The sequence below is a fragment of the Lasiodiplodia theobromae genome, assembly GCF_012971845.1.
Source record: "Lasiodiplodia theobromae strain AM2As chromosome Unknown scaffold_63, whole genome shotgun sequence".
NCBI classification, from domain to species: Eukaryota; Fungi; Ascomycota; class Dothideomycetes; order Botryosphaeriales; family Botryosphaeriaceae; genus Lasiodiplodia; species Lasiodiplodia theobromae.
Window position 1 is genome coordinate 1 of NW_023336545.1, and position 24,958 is coordinate 24,958.

The 24,958-nt window shown below is 55.6% G+C and overlaps 6 protein-coding genes across 6 annotated transcripts; 3 read left to right on the plus strand and 3 right to left on the minus strand.

Annotated features, from left to right (window-relative positions):
- Positions 1 to 866: 866 nt before the first annotated feature.
- On the minus strand, positions 867 to 4,222 carry LTHEOB_12415 (Transcription termination factor 2; the record flags this gene model as incomplete). Its single annotated transcript, XM_035509280.1, has 2 exons — positions 867 to 3,619; positions 3,673 to 4,222. 2 exons carry the CDS (start codon positions 4,220 to 4,222, stop codon positions 867 to 869), a joined length of 3,303 nt encoding a protein of 1,100 aa, XP_035364590.1.
- A 1,177-nt stretch (positions 4,223 to 5,399) lies between these two features.
- Positions 5,400 to 7,621, minus strand: LTHEOB_12416 (Phosphatidylinositol 3-/4-kinase catalytic; the record flags this gene model as incomplete). Its single annotated transcript, XM_035509281.1, has 2 exons — positions 5,400 to 6,182; positions 6,230 to 7,621. The coding sequence occupies 2 exons, from the start codon at positions 7,619 to 7,621 to the stop codon at positions 5,400 to 5,402; spliced, it is 2,175 nt and encodes a 724-aa protein (XP_035364591.1).
- Positions 7,622 to 8,775: 1,154 nt separating this feature from the next.
- LTHEOB_12417 (Gata transcription factor) lies at positions 8,776 to 10,999 on the plus strand (the record flags this gene model as incomplete). Its single annotated transcript, XM_035509282.1, has 6 exons — positions 8,776 to 8,870; positions 9,114 to 9,458; positions 9,790 to 9,862; positions 10,028 to 10,216; positions 10,271 to 10,872; positions 10,933 to 10,999. The coding sequence occupies 6 exons, from the start codon at positions 8,776 to 8,778 to the stop codon at positions 10,997 to 10,999; spliced, it is 1,371 nt and encodes a 456-aa protein (XP_035364592.1).
- A 3,473-nt stretch (positions 11,000 to 14,472) lies between these two features.
- LTHEOB_12418 (Ribose-phosphate pyrophosphokinase 1) lies at positions 14,473 to 16,341 on the minus strand (the record flags this gene model as incomplete). Its single annotated transcript, XM_035509283.1, has 5 exons — positions 14,473 to 15,099; positions 15,152 to 15,912; positions 15,975 to 16,048; positions 16,106 to 16,157; positions 16,209 to 16,341. 5 exons carry the CDS (start codon positions 16,339 to 16,341, stop codon positions 14,473 to 14,475), a joined length of 1,647 nt encoding a protein of 548 aa, XP_035364593.1.
- A 477-nt stretch (positions 16,342 to 16,818) lies between these two features.
- LTHEOB_12419 (GNAT family N-acetyltransferase) lies at positions 16,819 to 17,466 on the plus strand (the record flags this gene model as incomplete). Its single annotated transcript, XM_035509284.1, has 1 exon — positions 16,819 to 17,466. The coding sequence occupies one exon, from the start codon at positions 16,819 to 16,821 to the stop codon at positions 17,464 to 17,466; it is 648 nt and encodes a 215-aa protein (XP_035364594.1).
- Positions 17,467 to 20,757: 3,291 nt separating this feature from the next.
- Positions 20,758 to 23,253, plus strand: LTHEOB_12420 (Heat shock protein HSP88; the record flags this gene model as incomplete). The annotated part of the gene is made up of 5 exons (XM_035509286.1): positions 20,758 to 20,832; positions 20,886 to 20,917; positions 20,975 to 22,415; positions 22,593 to 22,901; positions 22,954 to 23,253. The coding sequence occupies 5 exons, from the start codon at positions 20,758 to 20,760 to the stop codon at positions 23,251 to 23,253; spliced, it is 2,157 nt and encodes a 718-aa protein (XP_035364595.1).
- Positions 23,254 to 24,958: the final 1,705 nt, after the last annotated feature.

The following is a 24,958-nucleotide window of genomic DNA, read 5'->3' on the forward strand; positions in this document are numbered from 1 at the left end:
GTGGGCTGAGCGGGTGGACGGGTGGGGGGGGGGGGGGGTTCTGCCCTCGTGTTGTCGGGGTGGGCAGGCGGCGAGGAAAGTGATGAGATCAGATGTTATGTAGGCATGCGTGCATGCAATCAATCTTCAGAGTGTGCAATGAACGTCATTTACGCAGTTCAACTGCTGTCGTGGGATCAACTGGGATACGGACAACGAAGGCTTGTGATCACCCATCCTACTTCGTTGTTGTCGTCAAAACACAGAAACATATCTCATGAAAGTCAACAAGAACTCATTAGATATGCTAACTATCCATATCCAAGCAGGCGTGGAGGCCCATGACGAAGCCTTGGGAGTGATCCCGAGTCGAACGGCCCCGTCTCTCCATCTCTCCGATTATTGCTGCTGTCGTGAAGACCGTGAAGAAAGAGATGATATGCATCCAAAAAGCTTTTGTTGAAGACGCTTGCCCACCCACTGATTGCCTCGCCGCGCCTGCTATAGTAAAGAAAAGAAGAAGAGGAAGGAAAAAAAAAGCAGAAAAAGCAGATGTACCACCCTCCTCATCCAGAGCTTTTGTGTAGGAGAGCTGGGAAGACATGAGAGAGAACGCCCTAAAGAAACCTCTGCTGTGGGCAGCCGTACTCTTCTTTCTCGTTGCGCCTGAAGCCCCGCTGGTCTTCTTCCAACGGGTGTGAATAGAGTACGCTGAAAGAACCCGGTCTAAATAAGCTTGCTGAAGTGATCCGGGAAGTCTGAAAACAACAAAAAAGGTCAATAGTAGGAGATTCGTGCTCTTCTTTATCCAAAGCAGTAGGACCACGCCGCAGAGCCGGCGCTGCAGCTGACGAGTGGTTCGGCCGGTAAAAGGTGTGCAGTGAGTCTCAGCGGAACAAGCTCCTCAAATCCTCCAACCTCTTCTTGGCCGCCTCCTGCCTGTCCAGCTTCGCATTCCTGTTCATACTGAGGTCTGCAAGGTCCTTCTTCTTCTTCTGCAACTCCAGCATCTTCTCCTCAAAACTATCATTCATGACGAAGCGCGTGACCGTGACCTCGCGCGTCTGGCCGAGACGGTGCACACGATCCACCGCCTGTGCCTCAGCAGCGGGGTTGTACTGGGGCTCCATGACGTAGGCGCGCGAGGCGGACGTGAGGTTGAGGCCGAGGCCGCCGGCGGTGATAGAGATGAGCATGGTCTGCACACTATCATCATCGCGGAAGGCGTCGAGGGCGGCGCCGCGCTTCTTGCGGGACATGGTGCCGTCGAGGCGCGTGTGGCGCAGGCCTTTGTCCTCGAGCGCGATGGAGATCAGGTCGAGGTACGAGGTCCAGCCGGAGAAGACGACGCTCTTGATGGGCCGCTGGTCCGGGTGCGCGTCGTTCCAGGCCTTGCTCTCGAGCAGGTTCTCGATCAGGACTTTGACCTTGGTGTGCGGCCCGCTGTAGCGCCCCAGCTGCTTGGCCAGCCGCGGGTTGCTACGCACGCGCTGGCGCGCGGCTTCGTCGCGGTCGGCTTCTTCTTGGGAGAGTTGGAAGATGGACTGCCGCACGTAGGCGTCGCATAGCGGGCAGTACATGTAGCAGTCCGGTGCGGCGCGCTTCTTCATCCGGGCCTTGAACTCCTCGAGGCAGTTGGGGCAGACGATCTGGTAGCAGGGAGTCATGAAACCGATGGTCGTATCTTTTTTGACGTCACTCTCATCCTCCGAGGAGTCCGCGGCGGCCACGGCGGCGAAGCTGTTAGTACCAATCACTTGATCGCAGATGCCACAGTGGTGCATGTCGCTTTCGCGTAGGAGATGAAGCATGTCATATGCCTGTTCTTTCGAGATTGCCGGTTTATCTTCATCGTCGTCATCGTCTCCAAGTTCGATTGCGTTGTCCAAAGACAATCCCTCGGTAAGCTTCATGTCGTCATTGCTGAGAAGCTCAGCACCGTGGGCGCAAATCATGCGAAGGCGGCCAATTGCGCGAAGGATGTGACCCATTTGATTCTTTGCCAACTTGTCCCTGCCCGCTGTGATAGATGCCATGCGTGCAGCCGTGTCCCTAGCGAAGAAATCGTACAGCTTGCGCTCCTCAAGGGTGAAGTTGAGGCGGACCAGTTGATCTTGCCGGGGTGGAAGATCGATTCTGTCCTTAAGTCGACGCAGGGTAATCGAGTCGACGAGGATACGTAGCTTGGGGAGAATTTCGGGATCAGCGTTCTTGAACGGAGTGAGAATGTACTGCGCAAAGCCGCCCTTGTCGTCGAACGGCTTGATTCTTAAGAACTTAATCAAAGCACCCAAGTCGTCCAGGCGGTTTTGCACCGGAGTACCAGTGACAGCCCATCGGCGTTGTGCTAGCAATGCACAGGTGCCAACAGACTGCTTTGTAGCGGCACTGCGGATCATATGAGCTTCATCCAGGACGATTCGGAACCAGTTAATCAACGCCAGAGGCTTTTTCGCAGGTGGCTTATCATGCTCTGTAGCAACAACACTGTACGTCGAAATAACGAGATCGTAACGGGCGAGTTCCTCAGGATCGGTGGTCCTGCTAGGACCGTGGTAGATGTAGTACGACATCGAGCCCTTTTTAGTATGGGTCCGGATCTGCTCTTCCCAGTTGGCGACTGTGCTTACGGGGCATATGAGTAGCGTCGCCTTCGAATTGCACTTGATAAGCGGGGCCCCAGGCGTTTGAACCGGCATCTTTGAGGCAAACGCCGAAGCGTCTTCCATAGTCGCAGCCACCAGGGAGAGAATGCTCAAGGTCTTGCCGAGACCCATCATGTCGGCCAGAATACCTCCGCGTATCGGAGCAGGCTTGCTACGAGCCTCTTGGCCACTAATGATGTTGTAGTAACGGCGCTCACCGTTACCACGCAGCTTTACCTTCCACAATGAAAGCTTATCGTCTGCCTCTTCCTCCGTCTCGCGAGAGGTCATGAAATGTAAAGCTTGCTTCTGATGCTGTAGCAGGTCCGTTTGGATAATATCCGGCTGTTGCATCTCGGGAATAGCATCTGACTTGGCAAGAGAATCGAACATGCTGATGACATCAGAGCGAACCTCCTCAACCGTCCGGGCAACGAAGCCGTATGCGGGCTGATTACTGCTCGAGCCAGGCTGTACGCGTGGAGTGGTGGGCTTGATAGCCTGCGGGTTGTCGTAGGGAATACTCTTCCCAAGAGGAATGGTAGGATCACGAAGCCAAGACGAGTGGTGGCTAAGCAAGCGTCCGATGTCCTTGGCATGCTTGCGAGGCGCAAAGAGGTGGATGTTGAGGGGTATTTGTATCGTGGTGTTAGCTCCCACTTTTTCGCCGGCTATTTTCCGCCGAGTTTCTGTGCGGGCATCAATTCTTAGACTAAAGATCTTGTTGTCCATCAGAGGTTGCAGGGCGAAGGCAAGAGGAGGGGCAACGCGGCCAAAGTCTACACCACGAGGATCAGTGGCCGAGATGAGCACGTTGGCTCCGGGCCGCCGGTGAAGTGATATCCTTAACGGAGGCCAATGGTTGTTGGAGCCCTGAAATCCAGAAGCCGTTGGGCCTGGAACAATATAGGCCAAGAGTTTAGCACCCTCAATCTTGCCCAGACACACCTCTTGGTCACCGGTGTCTTTGACGAAGACGATCTCATCATCATCATCTACCATACTATTAGCTTCTTGTGAATACCGCAATCGAATAAGCGCAACATACCGGCAGTGAGGTCTACGACCGAGGATGATGCGGGAAGTGGGCCAGCTTCTTTCTCTCCAAGTTTCTTCTGTTCGGTGACATACTCTCCAAGAACGGTGTTCTTGCCGGCGCCTTCGAAGGTGGCCTTGGTGCCGGCTGGCTCGTCTGTAGGATCGCGCTTCTGCTTCTTTGCCGGCTGATCTTCGCGGCGCTGCACACCATGCATGCGCTCGATCATAGAGCCTAGCCCGGTAGTCTCATCTGTCGGTTGCTCTGCTGATGCGCCTTCAGGCTGGCTGGACTGGGTGCGGGCGCGCTTGGCGGCAGCTTTGGGGTTCAACAAAGCGCGAGGGTCGTAAGCGGGCGCTGAGGTATTGGAGGCGCTGCTGCTGGCACCTTGAGAAGAGTTTCGGGAGGAAGCTTGTGTTTGTGCTGGTTGAGTCAGTTCGGCTTCTTCTACAGGTAGCTGTGGTGAAGTCGGCCCAGTCGGTGAGCTTGGTGCAGAGGCATCAGGTAAATCTCCAGCCAAATGAGGGACGGATTCCTCGGAGCCAATGTCTACGGGATCCATCGTAGATGACAAAAGTCAACGGTGATATGGTAGAGCTGAAGGGAGAAAGGGTAGGTGTTGAGGTAGAGAGGGTGGGTTGGACGGCGAGGCTTATAAGGAAGCCCGACCGCGGCCCAGACGGTGAACAAAAACCAAAATGGAAGGAACGGAAGGACCATATGGTGCTCTTGGTTGCATAAGCGTGAAAGTGAAAAAGTGACTGCAGGTGAACATTGACGAGGGAGAGTGTTTAGCGCATCATGTGATTGTTGAAAGCATAACCCGAAATAGCAAGAGCGGAAGAAGAACAGGAGCTGAGCCCAGCACCAGTAGAGCAGATAGTGAGTTGAAGAAATAGAAGAAAAGCGCTTACCCTTTTTGAAGGCTCGGGGATTTAAAAGCTGCGCGGGGTTCATTTTGGGATTTGCTTTTCCCTTCCCTCGGATTTGAACACGGTACGGGTTACTCGGCGGCGCGCAGCCTACTTCCAGCACAAAAGTACAGGGTTGCCTTTATTTTTGAACGGAAACGGATCTGGACAGCGTAGACGTCGGGTCAGCGCGGTGGCGGGTCGGGAGATGGAGGGTCGATTCGGGTGTGGCGTATCATGTTCGCGCAAGCTGGGAGCGTCTCGAGCGCGTGTGCGAAGTGACAAGGAGGTGCCCCACTAGTTCCCCCGGATCATGGCGTGAGAACTGGGGATCGCTGGAGAAGACCGGTTGTGATGCGGCCGGTTGGCGTCACCGTCGAGCGTCGCTCTCGCCCATCGTTCGAGTCAATCCGCACTAGCCCGATCGAGCATAGTGCAGGCTCCGAGGACTTCAACACTTCGCATGGCGTCCCTCGAAGACGGAAAGGATGGACTTTTGGTCCCGTACACTTGTTTGCGTTTCAGCTCAAGTTGAAATACCATGCATTGTCCAATGTGCACTTGATATTCCTTTCTCTGCGCCAACTCAGTGCTATGCAAAGCCGAAAAGAGAGATGCTGCCGGTTCGTTCCCGTCTCGTGCGCCTATGGTCTTGATACACAATGAAGAACCCACCATCGCCTACAAAGCCATACAAGTTTTTAGTCGTTTTTTTCCCAGCCGTAGGTATACAACTTTCTTCATCATAAGAAAATCCCGGAGATGCCGCTAATGCTCCTCTAAGGGAACCAAAGAAGGAAAAAAGGTTAGGTAAAGCCAAGAAGAAAATCAGCAACACGTGAACAGCGGGTTCTTGGCCTTGACCATCTCCAGCCGTTCCACAATCACCCGTTTTGTGTGGCCATCCATATCGTCTGCTGCCGCATATCCAAGATCACCTTCGTCATCGTCCGCTCCAAGTGGTCCGCTGTTTCTGCGGATCGTGAAGGAAAACCGCCTCCTTTTGGACGACACTGGACTAGTCGGTATGCTACGGCGGGGGCCATCGTAGCTCATCCGAGACTTGAGACTGACTGGCGGTCGCGAGTTTTCGTGCATGTTCATCGTGCTTGACTGCCTTGATATGTTGAACGGATTGCTGCGTGGAGGCGATTCCAGTCCGAGAAGGTCATAATGAACGTTAGGAGCCGACGAAGCCAATGCGTTGCTGATGTCCATTTCTTCCGTTTCATCGTGCGCAGCGAGCTCCTCCGTTTGCCGCCGCATTTCTGCCGACGGACGCTGCAGAGGAACCGCAACCGGAATGTCCACCAGGTCGTCCCACACGCACACCCTCGCCCGACGAGTCAGTTCCAGCGGTCCGTGATCAGGGGTCTTGAGAGTCTCCACCACGTTCCAGGCCTGGCCTTTCATGACCGCCATTTGCTTGGCAAACATGCGCTCCTTAAAGTCGGCGTCCTGGCTGAAGCATTTTCTCAATGCCAACGTAGTCTCGCTCCACCACTGAGTCGACGTAAGCAGGGGTAGGAAGTGTCTGCGAGTTGCCTCGGAAAAAGGCTGTCCGATCAAGGATACTGGCAAGAACAGCCAACCGAAAGGATAACTCCGCCACTAATCATTGTTAGTCAGTGCTTCAAATGGTAGCTCAAATAACTTACGGCATCTGGGTGCTTCCACGGCCATGAAAGACTATTATCAATAGCTCCCAGTGATACCTTCGGGTCATCATCTGAAGAAGGTGGCACGTTCGCAGGAGTTCCTGATCTGCTAGTTGCAACCATCTGTTCTTGCCGCTTGTACGGCTCATCGGTGGAGCCGTTTGAACGGCGGTCCTTTGGCGGTTCTGCCACGATGGTAGCTTCCTCCGTCTTTGTGTCAATTCTAATCATCCAGTTGTCCAGACCTCGGTCCGTATTTCTCATGAGATAGTCCAAGATGACCAGCTTCTCCAATTGCTCGCGGAAAGACTGTTGCAGGCGCTCTGACCAAAAGCCTCGGCGCACTTGGGTCTCGTCGGCAGTCGGAGGCCGGTCGTCGTCCTCGTCATCCGACGCCGGGCCGCTCGGCCTGCAATCCTCGGCCCATCTTCTCTTTTTCCGCCGTGCAGGAGCATCCCGGAGTGCATTATTGTGCTGATCCGGCCATGGGTGCTCCTTTAGGAAAAGCGTGGCATCCTTGTAGCCCTTCAAGAAGACCTGAAAGCTACCAAGCTTCTCCGGCAATGGCTTCTTCTTCCTGTAGAATGCTCGCCTCTCCCAGAAGTCGTAGTAGAAAGACTTGGACGACAACCCGACGACTTCGGTGTAAGGGACAATGTTTGTTCGGAGCTGGGTATCGAGAACGTAGGCTGCGGCTTCGGACACGTAGCTGAGGTTCGGAATAAGGCACGCTCTGCCAAATGCGAAGGGGAACAGATTGCGGTGTATCCACTTGGTCCACTTGGGGTTTCTGGAGGCGTAAGGCTCCTCGTCCTTGGGCTTGAAGACGCCGACAACCTTGCCATCTGGATTGCGGGCAAAGTAGCTACCAGAACTGCCTTGTGTGATCATCTTTGGATGGGTACCGAGTTCAATGGCGGTGCGGACACTTTCCACAATATCGTCAAACTCCAATTTGGTCAAGCGGTCGGGGTGGGAGCCGTCATAGTCCTTGGCCAGCGTTTCAGCGGTGGCAGGACGAATCCAGTCCGGAGCCTGGAAGACAGAGTGGTGTATCTCCAGCTGCTCTTCCTGCTGTGTCTTCCCACGGCCTTTCTTGATCTTGAACTTGGAGGCGATCTCGTCCGCCCATCTCTCCAGACGCGCGTTGATTGCCTTTATGTCGACGCCGGAATTGCTGCGAACGCGTCTGCCAGGTTGACGTCTCGAGGGCGAGCCGGAGGTCGGGGTCATGCGGGCGTGGCGACGAGGCTGGATGGGAGCATAACGACCAGAAATGGAGCCCTGACCGCGGTGAAGGTCGTCATCTTCGGAGTCGTCGAGGACGTCCTCCTCTTCCTCGGCTTGGGCGATGCGGGCGTATCCCGAGGTAGGTGGCCTGCCTTTTGCCATGGTAAAAGTCACTGCGTAGTGAGAAAGTGCAGCTGCATGACAGTGCGGGCTGAGGCTCCCGTCACCCGCAGAGCTCACCCGAACACGGGGCACGGAGGTCCAGTATGACGCGGGCCAGGCAAATTAAGACGTGGCCTCTGGCAGCCGGGGGCAGCGCGGCGGGCGACGGCCACGGGCGGTGTGAAACAGCGCTAGCGCTCCGTTTTCAGCGCTCCTGCCCGGCCAATGGCCGACCCGCAAGTCTTGGCATCAGAAGCTCAGGGGCCCAAAGCTTGGACCGAACCGCCCGACTATCCGACCTCGACGCGCCTTGCTATCAAATAATCTCCCCCGGACGATCCCCGTCACGTCGCGAACTCCCCCATCCCAGCACCACGCGTACCCCGTTGAAGCTATCGTCTGGACGAGAATGTCGAATAAGACCAAGGCTGCGCCGCGGCGCGTCGCCAGGGTGGCGTGCGTGCCGCTGCTCCAGCAATGAGCTCCCCGCCTCCCCCGGTCTCTGCATTTGCATCCATGGAGCGTCTGGCCGGCGCGAAGCATCACTCCCCTCCCGCAATGATCAGCCCCTCGTCCCGCCCCCCCGTTGGAGTACGAGCATTGTCTAATGAACACGCGCCAATGGCCAGTCGGCAATCGTCGCTTCGGGTGAGTTCATTTCGGGTTGCGCGCCCTGCCGTTGGTCCTGTTCCCGTCCAGCGCCCCAATGCGGGAAGCCAGCACTATCTCTCTTATCAGCCTCCCTGGGCGCGTCCGAGCGCCGATGCAGAAGCTCCAGCTTTTGCTTTTCAGGAGGCTGAGACAGCGCGGGCTCGTCGGGGCAGTCGCGCCGCCTGGCAGCGAGCCACGGCGCGTGCGGCCGTTGGTGTCTTGAATGTAGCAGCAGCGAGCTCCTGGGTGGCTGGCTAGCATGGCACCGAGGATCGCCGGGCGTGCTGGTGCTCGTGACACGAGAGAATATGGAGAAGGCTGCGAGTCCCGGGAAGCAATTTGAAACGGTGGAGCTACTGTACCCCTGAGCGTGAGAATCTATCGATTGGCGCCGGGCTCGCGATCACGGTCGTTTTCTCTTGGTCTGGAGACAAAGCTCTGCTCCGGCCTCAGCCCTGCGCGCGCTCGCGCTGCGTTGCGACGACTCGGCAAGCCTTCAGATCATGCTGGACGGGCAGATCATCCTCGCGGTAAACACCACGGCGCAGATCCACCAGTCTCTGTGCGACACTGCGCTCAACAGCATGCCGGATGCACGGTCAGCTCCAATCTAATATTAGCGCTGGTGACCATCCCTGCCTACCCCTGTGTCCATGCTCCCGTACCTGCGTCTCTTTGGCATTCATCAAGTGCAGTAGCTACCTTCCTTTAGCACCAAGCGAACTGCCCTACACGCTCTCTACCTAATCCACGCTCCTTTGTGCCTTCCATCCCCACCGCCCGTCTCGCGCCCGCAGACACGCTCTCGCCCACGCCTTCACGACTTAATTATTTTGGAAAGCGCAAAACGCGTTTTCCCCTCCACCGCAACCACGGCTTCCACACTCGCCATCTCGTTGCTCAACCGGCCCGTGGCCATTGAGAACCTGCACTACCACAACCGCCCGCCGTCGCCGCGCGACCTCGCGCCTTTCAACACGGCTTCCGCACTGGACGAGCGCCCGTCGTTGCCGTCGATCGGCCTGACCATCTCACGGCCATCGTCGGCAACGTCCCAGTCCGGCGCGCATCTCCCGCCGCCCCAGTCGCTGCACAGAGGGACCAGCCCGGGCATCCAGTTGCCCGGCGTGTCATCGTTGGCGTCGTTGGCGGGGTCGGCGACGTCGTCGCCGAGCATTAGTAGCAGGTACGTAGGCGCACATTTTTAAATTTTTTTATTTTGTGTTGTGGTTATTTTGATCGAGGGTGATTGGACGACGGTTGGACGCGTCGCACCGGCCACGGCGTGCGCGCAAGACGCGGCCACGAATTCAGTGCCATGGCATCGGCAATTGAAAGCGCGTGCTGTCAGTCGGGGCGATGACGGGCGATGCACGTCGGATGCGTGCCAATCGTGGACGGGTTTGGAGCTCGCGATAAAACCCTGGCGCATCACTGATAACAAGGCCGAGCTCCACCCCAGCGCGGCGACAACAAAGACCTGCGGACCGCAGCGCTGACAGCCTCTCCTCTCACAGGCCCCCGAATGCCGTTTCGCACAGCATGACCTACGCCACGAGTGCCCCGGCCACGTCGGGCGGACAGAACCCGGTGAGTGCGTCTTGTGCGAGTGTGTCGGCAGCGAGTGCATGGGCCCGGGCCTGAGTGGTGTTCCAGCCAGTGTGAAAACTCTCTCTCGCCCTGCCGCGCCTTATCCTGCTTATCGCTCAACACCCACCACCGACCATGGCAACGCTCGCTGACAACAACCAACAGCCCATCTGCCAGAACTGCACCACCAGCACCACTCCGCTCTGGCGACGCGATGAGGTCGGCTCCGTGCTCTGCAACGCCTGCGGCCTGTTCCTGAAGCTGCACGGCCGCCCGCGTCCGATAAGCCTCAAGACCGATGTGATCAAGAGCCGGAACCGCGTCAAGACGTCTGGCCAGGGCCCCAAGAAGAAGGTGAGCCTTGCTGCCTGCCTCGGCCCTGTTGCGCCTCGCTCACATCCCGCGCAGCAGCAGCAGCACGACAATGGCCTCGACCAGGCCCGCGCCGCCGCCGGCACGCCGCCCGTCGACCAGCTCGCCAACCACCACCGCCGTGCGCCGAAGGTCTCGTCGGGTGCATCAGAGCGCTCCACGTCGCCGCTGTCGCGCACCGGCACCCCCAACCTCGGCCAGCACCACCCCTCCAACATTGCCCCGCAGCACATGTTTGACGGTGTGACGCTCAACGGTCATGAGTTCCACTCGCCCTCGCTTCCCTCGTTCATGCCCCATCGCCAGCCCTCTCCGTCGGCCTCGTCCGTAAACGGCTCGTCGCACCTGGAGCCGCCCATGTCGTACGACGGCCTGGCCACGACGAATACGGCGCTTAAGACGCGTGTCAGCGAGCTGGAGGTCATAAACGACCTGTTCCGCGGTCGCGTCACGGAGCTGGAGCAGAGCGAGCAGCGCGCCCGTCAGGACGAGGCTCACGCCCGCGACCACGAGAAGCGCTTGCAGCAGGATCTGGACGAGTCGCATGCTCGCGAGGCTGAGCTGAAGCGCCGCGTCGAGGAACTCGAGGCCGAGCTAGCCGAGTACAGGGGTGACAGCCATCGTCAGAAACGCATGAGGTAGGTGCTGATAAGAGCTCTCCCTGCTGCCCAAGCACGGCTAACTTTGAACCGCTATAGGCTGTCCGACTTGGTAGAGAGCCCGCCCGCATCTACACCTCTATCCACGCCCTCTCAATCAAACTGAGACCGGCACCTGGCTACCCTTCTTCTCTCCTTGTCTTTTCTTTTACAGAGCGATATCCTGAAACGATGCCTTTTTTACGTCCCTGCTGGCGCTGCTGTTACCCATCCGTCCGGAAATCCACACGGTATTCTCCAAAACGGATCGTTGCTGCGTTTCCTCCCTCTACCGCTCTAGCAGTCCAAATTCGAAAACAGTTTACTGGTCTTCCCCTACGCGCTGGCATTTTTTAAGCGTCTGCGGGAAAGTCCAAACTGCACGAAAACAGTATAAATTTACCCTAATGTCTGATATCCCGCCGTTAGTACTCTGACTACACGGCCTTTATCACCTCTCACGTCAAACGATCCGGGTACTGAATTCCGAACACCAAACGGACTTCTTACCTCCCGATCAACCACCTGCCGCCTTGCCGGTTTTCTTTCTGATCATTACTGCTTCTTTTTGCGCTACGAAAGGGATGAGATCAATCCACCCACGATCAATCAAGGCGGGAATACGGGGGTAGCCTCCCCTTTTCCGACCAGATTCTTCGATCGTGCTCGGGAGGACTTGAAAAAATATGGGACTTATTCACCTTCTGCTCTTTGCACAGGCGGCGGGTAAAGTTAAATTTTTTTATTTTTTTTTGCTGGGACTGCGAGTATTTGAAGCCTTCCATCGCCAGTATCATACGGATACAACAATGGTTTTGGGATACAGGGTTACTTAAAAGTCCGCGCGGGGCGTCATCATTGCGGTTTTTCTCTCTTTGCTGCTCTTTTTCATTTTGCTCTCTTCGCGCCTCAAGTAGTCGATGCTCTCTCTTGGCACCTCGGGATTTGAGGCAAGAGGATGAGGGGCTCAGCATGAGCACGACAGCTTGCTTCCTGACATGCCTTGACCCTGTGCGGGCAGCGGAAAAGTGAGAAAGAACCAAAAAAGCATAATCAAAAGCGCATGAAGAAAATAAAGATTTCAATGGTCTCTTCCTCTTTGCTTCGATCTGTGTGACGTGAAAGTGCTTCATCAGCTGGTCTGATTCAAAGGCTGATACTACGGATGTAGAAGGCAGCAAAGCAACCCGCCAATAAGACGTGCATACCTTGCGTATGCAGCGCCAACGACACACACACATCTACGATGGGAATAGCACTTTCCCTTCCGTCTCTCATCTCCGCATACGGTTCTCCTCCCAGCCAAGCGCCCGCGTGCCCATTATTTCCGCGCACACACACACCCTCTGATCGCAATCGCTTTCGCCCAGCCTCCCTTCTCCCGTCCCCCTGCACCATCACCAACTAGGTACGGACCGTACGGCAAAAAAGCAACTAACCAACTAACTAGAGAACAAACGGTGCGGACATTTATGCGGCGTAATTTAGGTACACCCGTGTTGCCCCTCATAGCAGTCGATCGCACTTTTGTTTTCTCGGTGCTTATCAGGTTATCAATAATAGTATCGATGGCGCTAGCACCAGGTACTTGCTATCGCAATCCGCTACTCTCGCTTGATCGGTAATGAGCGAGATGATGAAAGGGCCAGCACACAATCTGATAACGCCATTTATTATTGTCTTATCGCCGATGATGTGCTTTTTGCTCCACCCGAGCGCGCGCGTCCCCCCAGCCAATCGCCGTCGTTGATTGCGGGCGATAAGCTGATAAGGAATGCCTTGCGTGCTTTTTGTGTTTGCCTTGCCCCGTTTCGAGGGGGGCAGGAGCGAAAAGGGGAAAGCGCATGTTTAGGCTCGCTAGCTTAAGAAGTTGACATATGTCGACGACTACACGAACCTACATCGCTCTTTTTTCGAAGAGCGAGGAGGAGGGGTAGCAGGGAGACGAGAGAGAGAGCGGGGCAGAGAGGGGGAATGAAAAACGCACGGCCCTTGATTTGTTCCCCCCCCTCCCCGTGCCCATCGTCATTACTATCATCAACAACCGCGCCGCGCTCATTGGTCGCGGGCGGTTTCGAGTACGTACAAAGCAGCGGGGATGTACGGAGGGGTACCGCAGCCGAAGGTTGGCGCGAAGAATAGCAGCGAGCAACCACGGTCGCCAGAATAGATGGGTTTTCACGATGTTCCTGGGGAATTATTCGACTTATGGGGGGCAGTTTAAGCTATCGTCCGGATGTGAGTGTATAATTGTTAATTCCACATTTACTTTCGGACGATAGCTTCAACTACCTATAACATGCAAATTAACCTTAGCCTTCGGCTGCAATACCACCCTGTACGGAGTACAGTCCGGATGTATGAGAGTCAGTACTACGAACGATCCCGACACCTCAAGACCGAGTTTGCCCCGTGAACGTACACCACCCACACACGAGAAGAAAAATCAAAGCCAACAACGCGAGCGTGAGGAATGCAATACTCATAAAAGAACATTCCCCGATAACAAAATCTCGGATGACCTATACGGAGTATGCTCCGTGTACTCCCACATGCGAGAAGAAAAAAGGTAATAATAAAACAAAGCGAGGAGGGAACGGAATCTTAATTAGAACGTTGCTTCTTTTTGTCTCACAGCGTCTTAAGATACGCGTGGCTTGACAAAGAATTCGGGTAATGCAATGCAATAAAATAAATTTTTGCCTCTCTTGTGGCACACCGGCACACCACGAAATAAGACTCGCATCATGCACATAAGACAAGACATTCCACGAGTTGATTGGGAGGAAGGAGCCGAGACAACCGACCGACTATTGCCACGAAATCTCCGACGAAAAAGGGGGGCGTCAAAAAATTACTTTCATTTTCTTTCTCTGTTCAATTGAAACAACAATATCATGGCATTCATGTCCGAGATGTTCTCTTGCGCCTCGTCCATACTGCAAAGCAGCGAGATGTTACTCCCTGAACGAGACGCCTTCTATTCCCGAAACCCACATCTTCCCTCCAAACCTCAATTAAGAAGTATGAAGAGAAGATGAAGTTTTGCTTGCTCTACCAACGCTCCGTTAGGGACCCAATGCTCTTGTGGGAAGAGCGAAGAAGGCCCCTGCAGGACCCGAAGTCCTGCATCGCTGGGTGTGTTTGGTTTCTCATTGCTGAGAAGGAGAAGAAATGAAAAGAGAATAAAAAGATCATAACAAGTGGAAAGCATAGTAAGGATGAAGAAAGCGTGCTGCCAGCCGATCAAACCGGATAGGCGAAGATTCGTGATTCGTGAGAGCGTGTACATGTACGACTCCCGTAGATCTCGTTGGAGGATGCTCTTCTCCATAAAGCTCGCAAAGAAGCAGCCGAAAACAAACGCCAGAGCGCCAACGCTAATGTGTGAGCAGACCCCCCTTCCCTGCCGAACTGTGGGTTGTGTCTTCCAACGTTTCCACCTCTGTGCAAGTTTTGAGAATGAAAGAGTGAAGGATACGAACCATATGGCTTCTCATTTGATCCTTGTACGCCCATGCAAGTTGCCCATTTGCCTTTACCCTGCCAGACCAAAAAAGGCTCCGAAATCATGCAATAGAAACCAACTTACCCCATCGCCTACCATCCGTGCAAGAAAAGCTGTGACATGCTCTCACCGTGGTGGTTCCGGCGAATAGCCTCAGCAAGCAGACTCTCGACGGGGATGATGGTTAGTTTGCTGCAGCGGGCCCTCTTCTCTTCGGGAATGGGGAACGAGTTGGTGACGACGATACGCTCGATGCACTCGCACTCTTCCATCTCTTCCAGACAGTCACCGCCAAAGAGGCCGTGTGTAGCCATGCAGTACACCTTAGTAGCACCGCCACGCTTCACTACCGTCTCTGCAGCTGCGATCCACGACCCGGACTTGTCAATCATGTCGTCGACAATGCAAACGGGGCGATCCCGCACGTTGCCAACAAGCGTGACCGTAGTCTCGAGCTCGGGGTTCTTGAGATCGTCTTCTTCAGCTTCAGAGGTGTCACCGGCATCATGGGTACCACCCATAGGCTGTGCCAGCTCAGGCTCCTCGACCGAACAGGTAGACATCATCGAGTTGAGCATGTGCTCCGGAGGCTCATCGTCATCCGAATTACTGCGCTGAGGCCTGTTCTTGAAAGAAACAGCCGACATGGCAGGAGAAGGATGATCGTCGTCCACAATATGGCCGTGAACTAGACGGCCATGGATGACGTCCCGAGCGCGCTGTGGACGTTAGTGTGATCAGAATTTCGTCAGTTTAATTGCCAAAACTTACCTCGTCAGTGTACTCATCAGCAAGAGGGTCAGAGGGAGAGTGAGATGCGCTCGGAGCTGTAGCAGTCCGCATAAGACGTTTCCTGGGAGAGTCAAGGCCATCTTCAGAAACGAAGGACTCAGCCCTGGTTGACTTTGCCAGCGGGCTTGAAGGCACAGCATTGACAGCGCTGCCATTGAGTCTGCGAGCAGCAGAGGTGGCCCTGCCACGTCCCTTCGCCGGCTCCTCAGCTTCATCCTCAGCATCTTCGGCAGCGTCATCGACATCGTCTTCATTAGACGAGACCTTGATGGTGTCGGTGGGAGCAATGTTGGCCTCTGCGTCAAACTCTTCCTCAATCAGGCCCTGCGTCTCATATGTGCCATCCAAGCCGAGTCTCTCAAATATGGCGCTGCCCTGCAGGCTCAGGCCCTCTCCACGACCCGGACGTCTCCTGTCGGTGGTGACGATACCAAAGCTGAGCTTCAACGCATCGGCCAAGCTGGTGACGCGCTTGGTACCGCCGGGGTTCTTAGAGACAACGACGGTATCCTTCCAACAGGGCACATTGTTGCGGATCCAGCGGGCAAGCAGCGGCTCGGCGACGAGGTTGTCGACAGGGCACTTGAAAAACCCCTGCATCTGAGAAGCGTGAAGGTCGATGGTGATGACATGGTTGACGCCTGCAACGTGCAGAAGGTTTGCGATCATGCGGGCGGTGATGGCACCACGGTGCGACTTCTTCTTGCTCTGGCGCGAGTAGGGGAAGTAGGGCATGACAGCTGCATGGCGCATTAGCGCTGTCGTGCGTTGGAGTCGCACTGGTGTGCTGGTCACCACGTACCAGTGATGGACTTGGCCGAGCCGCCTTTGCAGGCCGAGATCATGATCAGCAGCTCCATGACATTGTCATTGATCCTGCGGTGGTGTTAGTCGGGCGTCGGGTGGTCGGGCAGGGAGGGGGCGGTGACGCACTTGGAGCTGCCGCTCTGGACAATGAAGACATCCTGGTCGCGGACAGAGGACTCTTGTGACTGGTAAGCTCAAGCGCAGGGCAGACGGCAGCTTTCATACTGACGGATCTGCACGCTGGTCTCTCCGTTGCTGAACTTGCGCAGCTCGGCCTTGCCTGGGCGCTGGCCCAATCGGTCGCAGATGCCCTCGACCAGAGTCGGGTGCGACAGACCCGAGAAGATTTGCGTCTGGCGCATGGTGGGCGATGTGGGTGGTTGAGCGAGGGAGGGTGAGGTGAGAGGAAGAAAATGCAGGCACGCGCTTTGCGGGGAGATGAATTTTTGGAAGCCACGGCCGCGGCCACGACTTTGTGGGTGGTGCTGACTTGCAACCCCACCGCACATCATCCCGTCTGCTTCCCGCACAACTAGTAAGCCGGCGCACACTACTGTGCCTGTGCCAATCACAACCATCCTTCCGCTCCCAGCTGTGCCTCCCCGCGTTCCAGGGAGCCAATGACGTTAGCCTCGCATATCGCTTCCGGTGCCGTCGATCCTACGTAGAGCTTCACAGCAGCTAAATAAAGTTAACAATGTCACCACTAACCGCAGGCCCCTCTCCTTATCTCTCATTTTTCTGTTTCAATTCGAATTTGTTGCTCTAGGAGGCTCTCCGCCGTCGTCGACCAATCCCGACCACTCGCCAGGCCGCAGCAAAAGACAGTAGCCCTCAAAATGGCACATCCCCCAATGGACCAAATGGACCAAGCCGACCACGCCCAGCTGGCGCTGACCTCGCACCCGGTCATGTCGCCCGACTTCACGCTGCGGCCGGCGCGCGAGTCGGACATTCCCGCGCTGAACGCCATCCACGCGCACTACGTGCAGCACACGGTGGCCACGTTCACGACGACGCCGCTGCGCGACATCGACTTCCTCGTCGCCTTCCGCACCGTGCGCGCCGCGAAGCTGCCCTACCTCGTCGCCGCCCACGCCTCCAACGCCCCCATCGGCTACGTCTACGTCTCGCCCTTCCGCGGCGCCAAGCAGGCCTACCGCCAGACGGTCGAGTTCTCCATCTTCTGCCACCCCGACCACAAAGGCAAGGGCATCGGCTCGGCGCTGCTGGAGCGCCTCTTGGCCGTGCTGCGCAACCCCGAGGAGTGGGGCGAGGAGTGGATCGGCGCCGTGTGGCGCGGGGATGAGGGCAGGGTGCGGCAGGTGATTGGATGTATGGCGCTGGATGAGCAGGGCAGGAAAGGCGGGTGGGGACTGAAGGAGTTCTATGAGGATTTCGGATTCAAGCAGTCCGGACACCTGAAGGGTGTGGGGAAGAAGTTCGACAGGTGGATCGATACGGTGTACATGCAGCTGTCTTTATGAAGGGAGAGATGGGTGGTGGCTCATGGACCGCACGCCGGCTTCTTCACCTCCTTCGCAACATCTCGGACAGTTACAGCCGCGTCCTAGCTCCACGCCGCTGCCGCGCGGGAGGTAGTGGTCCACGGAGGAGAAGATTCCGTTGCACTCAAGGTAGTTCCCGGCCGCCGGTAGCGTATCAAAGGGGCAGTTGTGCCTCCGGATATAACGAGATTCGGCCCGCGAGGTTCTTCCCGTCGCCGCCGTCCAGCACCCTGTCGGGACGTACTCCGCGCGAGTAGCCCGAGGTGCGCAGTCAGCAGCACGTAGGTGCCAAAGAAATGATCCTCCGCAATTATCTTCGAGAGCAACGGCACTCCACTTACATAGGTAGTTGAAGCTATCATTCGGACGTAGATGTATATTCAATCATTCTATATGTACGTTCGGACAGCAGCCTCTCCTAAATATGTAACAAGCTTAGGTGCACAAGGAAATCAGTTCCGATGGCTCAGATATTTCGTCGCCCACTGTGGCAGCGTCGTCACGACGGCTGAGCACTCGTCCAGCTAGCTGCACAGGGGAATCGGTGCTCTGGCACAAGGCGGTAGTGAACAGCAGCGCATTACTAGATCGGCGTCGGCCTTTCTCTCCGTCCATGAAGGTATACTGCAGATTACTGGCAAACTTGGAAGGTTGTCTTTTGTCCTCTTCTCTCCGCTTTTTTCTCTATTCAAGAATAGATGTGTGCGTCCGGTGTTCTGTGGATGGCGACGGCAGTATTGATGGGCTCAGGACTCTGAGAAGGTAGACAGTCTTGCACGGCGTGGTAGCACTAGGTCGAATTGTCTGTCAATAACTGTGACCGTGGTGTCATAGATGGGATGCAGGAATTGAATGTCGATGCTGGCCTTTAGCCAGACAGCGGAAGTGTTAATTTTGCGATACAATGTCATGAAATGTAAAATGAATCCAATGTTTAACGCTACACTTATTGTCTATTGAATGAGTGCTCGACAGAGGTCCGACTATGGACCAGAGTATGCAAAAGAATTCGTTGCGTTGAAGAAATGATTGTTGAACTTCCCTGCTGAACCACAATCCCGAGTGACTTGAGCACCACATCTCACCTCCCTATAGGACCGGCTCACTTGGTATTACCACGCCTTGAAGAAGTAGAAGTATCGTTCTGTGAACACCAACCGGTTTAGGTCTAGGCTAGGGAAGAATGGTATAGTGGTGTATGGTGTATCCCGAGGGTATCTCGATTGAATGATGACGTCTCTGATGTTGAGGCCTTGGTTGAGTTTCGCGATCATCCACAGGAAATTGGTTGGTACTCCCATGGCCTCCTGGAGCGCTAGGAGGTTGAGGTCGGAGAAGTCCACGATATCGCGAAAGATGCTGCAGAGCCTCCTTGTAGGGTTCAGACTGTTTGGACAGCCTCTCAAATCCAAAATCTTCAGTCGAAGCTTCACGCCACGTGAGACCAGAGTCCGTGCTGTTACATCAAACATGTCCGGCATGCCTGGGAACCGACGGTGTACGCAACAAGAAGCGAACAAATATTTCAAGTTGGAACACGATGCCAGTATCTCGGCAGTGACCTGGGCCGCGCCATTGGGAGAGACGCATTGGACCATTACGGCTATGGTGGTGAGCGTCCTAGAGAGATCGGTTCTCCACCTAACTGCTGAAATGTGGTATGTATAGGACAGAGGCCAACGAATGTCCAGGATTTCCACATTACGCTGATAGTGGAATATGTAGTAAACGAAACTGGCCGGACACTCGGCGTTACGGGAGGGAAAGAAGTGAACTCTTCGTAGCTGGTCGTGGGGTATAGACCGAAACAGTCTCGCGCCATGATCATCGTGGAAGAAACCATTGGGGTTACGATGGCGAACTATGGTTACGTCACGGATTTTCTCCAACACTAGCGGTTTCCTGACGGGATCTTTCATGGGCCATGGCTTATCGGTGATGTAGAAATGCTCATAGAGAGCTGGGAATGTGAGGCCCCACAGGTCCCAGCAGACGCGACTCAAGCTCGCAAGATCTCTTTTGCACGTGATCTAGACAAAAATTGGTTAGCATGCGGTTGAGTGGCTCGGGTGGTTGCAAGCGGCGCAAGATTAGAGTTCCCAGTACTCACAAACTCGATGATCATCAAAGCGAGTTGGACAGGGAGTTTGCAAAACGGCCTGAACGGCGGGGGAGAAGGCGTTCTCGTAGGTCTTGTTGGTAGTGGAAGAGAACGACAACGACGACGAGGAAGATGCGCGTATGCGGGCATCATGTTACGTGGTGTAGTTTGACAGAAATGAGTAGAGATATTCAGTTGTGGTTGGATGACCTCAATGATGTGCAGGTAACGCAGCGTGCAAGTAACGCGGTGTGCAAGTGAGGCGGCGAGACAGAAATGGCAGTCATGGCTAGCTGAGTGAAGGAAGTACTGTAATAGGAATGCGCAGACCTGCGCAGTGAAAGCGCGTCCAAGTAGCAGTCCATAACGAAATAACGAAAACTCGCAGGGGACATGGCGCTCGTTCTCTAATCCAGACATCCGTCGCATATGAGCGATAGGTGTGAGATTGATGCACATGATATCGCAACCTGGTGTTTGGAGACTGTACAGATGCCAATGCGCGATGCTACAACCCAACTGCTCGATCCTGGCCCGAGAGGTTAGGAGCTTCGGGTCCGGCGAGGCGGACGCAGGGCTACGGCCAGCAACCAATGATTCACTCGCAACAAGAAACACGGTGAGAGACAGGGCCTTCGGGAAAGGCGGCAGGCGAGGAGGGATGCCTGGGGCCACCGTTTACACATTGCCAAGGGAATCGCGACAGAAATTTAATAAGAGAAACTGCGGTGCGAAACCACGTCGGCGGTTAGGCCTGCGGGCGGGAGGCGCAGGCAGGGCTTGTCCCGCTCGGACGAAGGCCAGCCGCCCCATGGGGCAGGTCGGCCAGGGCGTGTGCGAGAGAATCTCTCGGGCTGTGCGCGCGGCAGAGGGCGGTGGTGTCGGTGCTGGCACCAGCGGAGAGGGATTGACGTGTTGCTGCTTGGCCTTAGCTAAGTAGACTTTTGCCCCACCAATTCGGGGCTTATCGAATCGAAATTTCTAGTCGGCCCTAGAACTTTCAGCCTCGTGCAGCCACACCAACTTCTTTGCTTTCCGCCCGGCTCCCTGCCACCCACGCGTATAAACTCCCTCCGCGACGCGGTCTCTCCTTTCGAAAAGTTTGTCGCGCCGCCGCACGCACCGCACCTCTACGCTCACCCGCCCACGCTCCCGAGTGACGCAACACCATGTCTGTCGTCGGTATTGATCTGGGGACGGCCAACACGGTTATCGCCGTCGCGCGCAACCGTGGAGTCGACGTCGTACGTCTCCCCAACCCGTCGTCGCTGGGCCTTCTGCTGACGCTGCCGCCTAGGTCACCAACGAAGTCTCCAACCGCTCGACGCCGTAAGTCGCCCGCCGCTGCCCCTCCCCCGCCAACACACACACGCTGACCGCGCGCAGAACCCTCGTCGGCTTCGGTCCCAAGAGCAGATACCTCGGTGAGGCCGCGAAGACGCAGGAGATCTCCAACCTCAAGAACACCGTCGGCTGCCTGCCGCGTCTCGCTGGCCGCAGCCTGAAGGACCCCGATGTCGTTATCGAGCAGGAGTTCATCTCCGCCCCGCTGGTCGACATCAACGGCCAGGTCGGCGCCGAGGTCAACTACTTGGGCAAGAAGGAGCAGTTCACTGCCACCCAGCTGATCGCCATGTACCTCACCAAGATCAAGCAGACGGCCTCTGCCGAGCTGAAGCTGCCCGTCTCCGACGTCGTCATCAGCTGCCCGGCCTGGTTCACCGATGCCCAGCGCCGCAACATCATCGACGCCGCCGACATCGCCGGCCTCAAGACCCTGCGCCTCATGAACGACACCACTGCCACCGCTCTGGGCTACGGCATCACCAAGCTGGATCTGCCCGGCCCGGAGGAGAAGCCGAAGCGCGTCTGCTTCGTCGACATCGGCCACAGCAACTACACTGCCTCCGTCGTCGAGTTCAAGAAGGGTGAGCTGGCCGTCAAGTCCACCGCCTACGACCGCCACTTCGGTGGTCGCAACTTCGACAAGGCCATTGTCGACCACTTCGTTGCTGAGTTCAAGGAGAAGTTCAAGATTGACATCAACGAGAACCCCAAGGCCCGCGTCCGTCTGACCGCCGCCTGCGAGAAGCTCAAGAAGGTTCTGTCCGCCAACGCTGGCGCTCCCATCAGCGTCGAGTCCATCATGAACGACGTTGATGTGCGCGGTTTCCTCAAGCGCGAGGAGCTAGAGGAGCTCGTTAAGCCGCTCCTTGAGCGCGCCACCAAGCCGCTCGAGCAGGCCCTTGCTGAGGCCAAGCTCAAGCCCGAGGACATTGACTTCATTGAGCTCGTCGGTGGCTGCACCCGTGTCCCCGCTCTCAAGGCTGCCATCCAGAGCTTCTTCGGCAAGCAGCTCAACTTCACCCAGAACGCTGACGAGGCCATTGCTCGTGGTTGTGCCTTCAGCTGCGCCATCCTTTCCCCCGTCTTCCGCGTCCGTGACTTCTCCGTCCACGACATTGTCAACTACCCCATTGAGTTCACCTGGGAGAAGTCCCCCGATATTCCCGACGAGGACACCAGCCTCACCGTCTTCAACCGGGGCAACACCATGCCCTCCACCAAGATTCTCACCTTCTACAGGAAGCAGCCCTTCGACCTGGAGGCCAGGTATGCCAAGCCTGATATGCTCCCCGGCAAGACCAACCCCTGGATCGGCCGCTTCTCTGTCAAGGGTGTCAAGGCGGACGCCAAGGATGACTTCATGATCTGCAAGCTGAAGGCCCGTCTGAACCTTCACGGTATCCTCAACCTGGAGCAGGGCTACTACGTCGAGGACAAGGAGGTCGAGGAGCCTATTCCCGAGGAGAAGAAGGAGGGTGATGTACGTGAACATTCCGATTCTGCCGGTGTTGGGTCTACAAGCGAAGCGTCGGAGATGAGGGGTTCTGTTCGGTTGAACAAATCCCCCAGTTCCCGTGAAGCAAAGAGAACCAAACACTCCCCTTCCTTCCCTTCTCCTACCGGTAGCAAAGAAGCCACTGAACTAACTAGTGCACAGGCCATGGACGTTGACGCCAACGGCAGCGCTGATAAGCCCAAGACCCGCAAGGTCAAGAAGCAGGTCCGCATGGGCGACCTTCCTCTCTCTTCCGGCACCGCATCTCTGGACGCGGCTGCCAAGGAGACCGCTGCCGAGCGCGAGGCCGCCATGATCATGGAGGACAAGCTCGTCGCCGACACTGAGCACATGAAGAACGAGCTTGAGGGCTTCATCTACGAGCTCCGTGGCAAGCTCGATGAGCAGTACGCCGACCTCGCCAGCGAGCAGGAGAAGGAGAAGATCAAGGCCAAGCTTGAGGCTACCGAGGTAGGTCTGCCCCGATATCTATCAACATGCTCATGAGCTAATTGGGCAACAGGATTGGCTCTACGAAGAGGGTGAGGACACCACCAAGGCTGTCTACGTCTCCAAGATTGAGGAGATCCGTGCTCTTGCCGGCCCCGTCATCCAGCGCTACAACGACAAGCTCACGGCCGAGCTTGAGTCCAAGAGGAAGGCCGAGGAGGAGGTCGCTGCCGCCAAGCGCGCTGAGATCGAGGCCCAGAAGAAGGCTGAAGAGGAGAAGAAGAAGGCCGAGGAGGCCGCCCAGCAGGCCGAGCCCAAGGACGCCGAGATGGCCGACGCGGACAAGCCGGCCGAGGGCGAGGAGGCGAAATAAGTGATGAGCACGAAAAGCAAAAAAGTCAGTCAACAGGCGTCGGTTCGGTACGATGCATGAGAGAATGATGCATTACTGGGTCGTTTGGGGGGTTTGATGATTGATTCCTCTATTCCCTAGTACCTCTTTTTTCCAAAGTTTTCTTCCAAGTTTCTTGACATGACTGCGTAGGATCGATGCGCTATTCGGATACGGCAATGGGCTTTTTCATGATAGATCGATCTGATAGAGACAATGACGGGCAAAATTTTAACGACTTAATATTGGTGCTATGTGATGTTGAGAATTTAGTGGTGCATATTTGGGTCATAAATTTTGTTGTGCATTCTCTCTTCAATTGACCACTGATATTCTCCTCAATTTGTTTCTGCTTCTGGTTTCCCATATCATTTACTAACGTACTTGAGCTGAGTTTATTGCTGACAGTCTTCGCGTTCTGCAAAGTCTCCCAAAAACCAAGCAAGCAGAAAAAAACTTTCTGAACGACGATACCCACAGCACCGTCATCGTTTGACGTCACCCATCCCCACAGCCCCTCATCGCTGGATCCCTTGCCCCTCCCCCTTCCCCCCTTTTTTTCGCATCTGCCAGTCTGCCCAGGCCGAACCCCGGTCCGATGGTTGTCTCTCTCTCTCGTCCCATCTCCTTCTCTCCCAACATATCTTTTTTGCTTACTTATCAAACAGGTACGTACCATTTTCTCCGCGGATTTCCCGGCATATCTCCGAAGTAAGGTAGCCTAAGGAACGCAAAAAAATCTCTGCAACGCCACATAATCCAGGATCGACAAAGGGGCCCATGCAGGGGGGCAGAAGAGCAAAAAAAGATGACCACACCAGGGGTCGAACCTGGAATCTCTTGATTCGTAGTCAAGCGCCTTGCCATTGGGCCATGCGGCCAGTTGAACACCTCATTGCCTTGGAACCTGGATTCTGAGGCTGCTGTGGTGGTGTTGTTGGAAGGGTAAACGAGCGTGGTGTATATATAGTCAAAATCTGAGGGTTAACGAGGATATGGAGGTTGCGGAAGGGCGCTTTCGGGGTTTCTGAGGGGAAGCGGTGGTGCGGGGCGTTTGTCGAGGACGTGTGGGGCCGGATTGTGGCGGGGGCTGGCGGGCTTCGAGGCTTCGGCCGTGGGGAGGGGGTGTTGTCGATGTTTTTGGCTTTGTGGAACTGTGGCAGCGAATCGCAATATGCATGGACGGAGAGGAGGCTGGGAAAACAATTATATGAGGTAAGACGAGAGAAACGCATTTGATTCCAAGAGTGGGCGGAGTGGGGTGCATATGAGTAGAGATGATATGGGAGAATTCAAAGAAACGATGCTTTAAAGTGGAATTCCCATGTGCGCGGAAGAAATGGGCAATTTTAATCGATATTGCACAAATGGCCACTTCTAAAACTTCATATAGTTATTATTCCTAGATAGTAAGTGATGAAGTGTAACGCGTTTCTTGGGACGAGCGCTCTTCAGAAGTAAGGCTGCTTTTCAAGCTTCTACCAATTACATGATTTACCATTACAGCATGGGAGGTCAGCAAATGGTTAAGCCGCAAATAACAGCCAGTAATCATTTAATGGCGCAAACTGTGGCTGTCCTTCACTTTTCGTGCTAAATCAATTATAGGTAGATATTCAGCGCATACGCAAGCTGCCAGATACCTATCCATATATAGCAGCCTTGCCTTCTCCGAGCAATCCATATT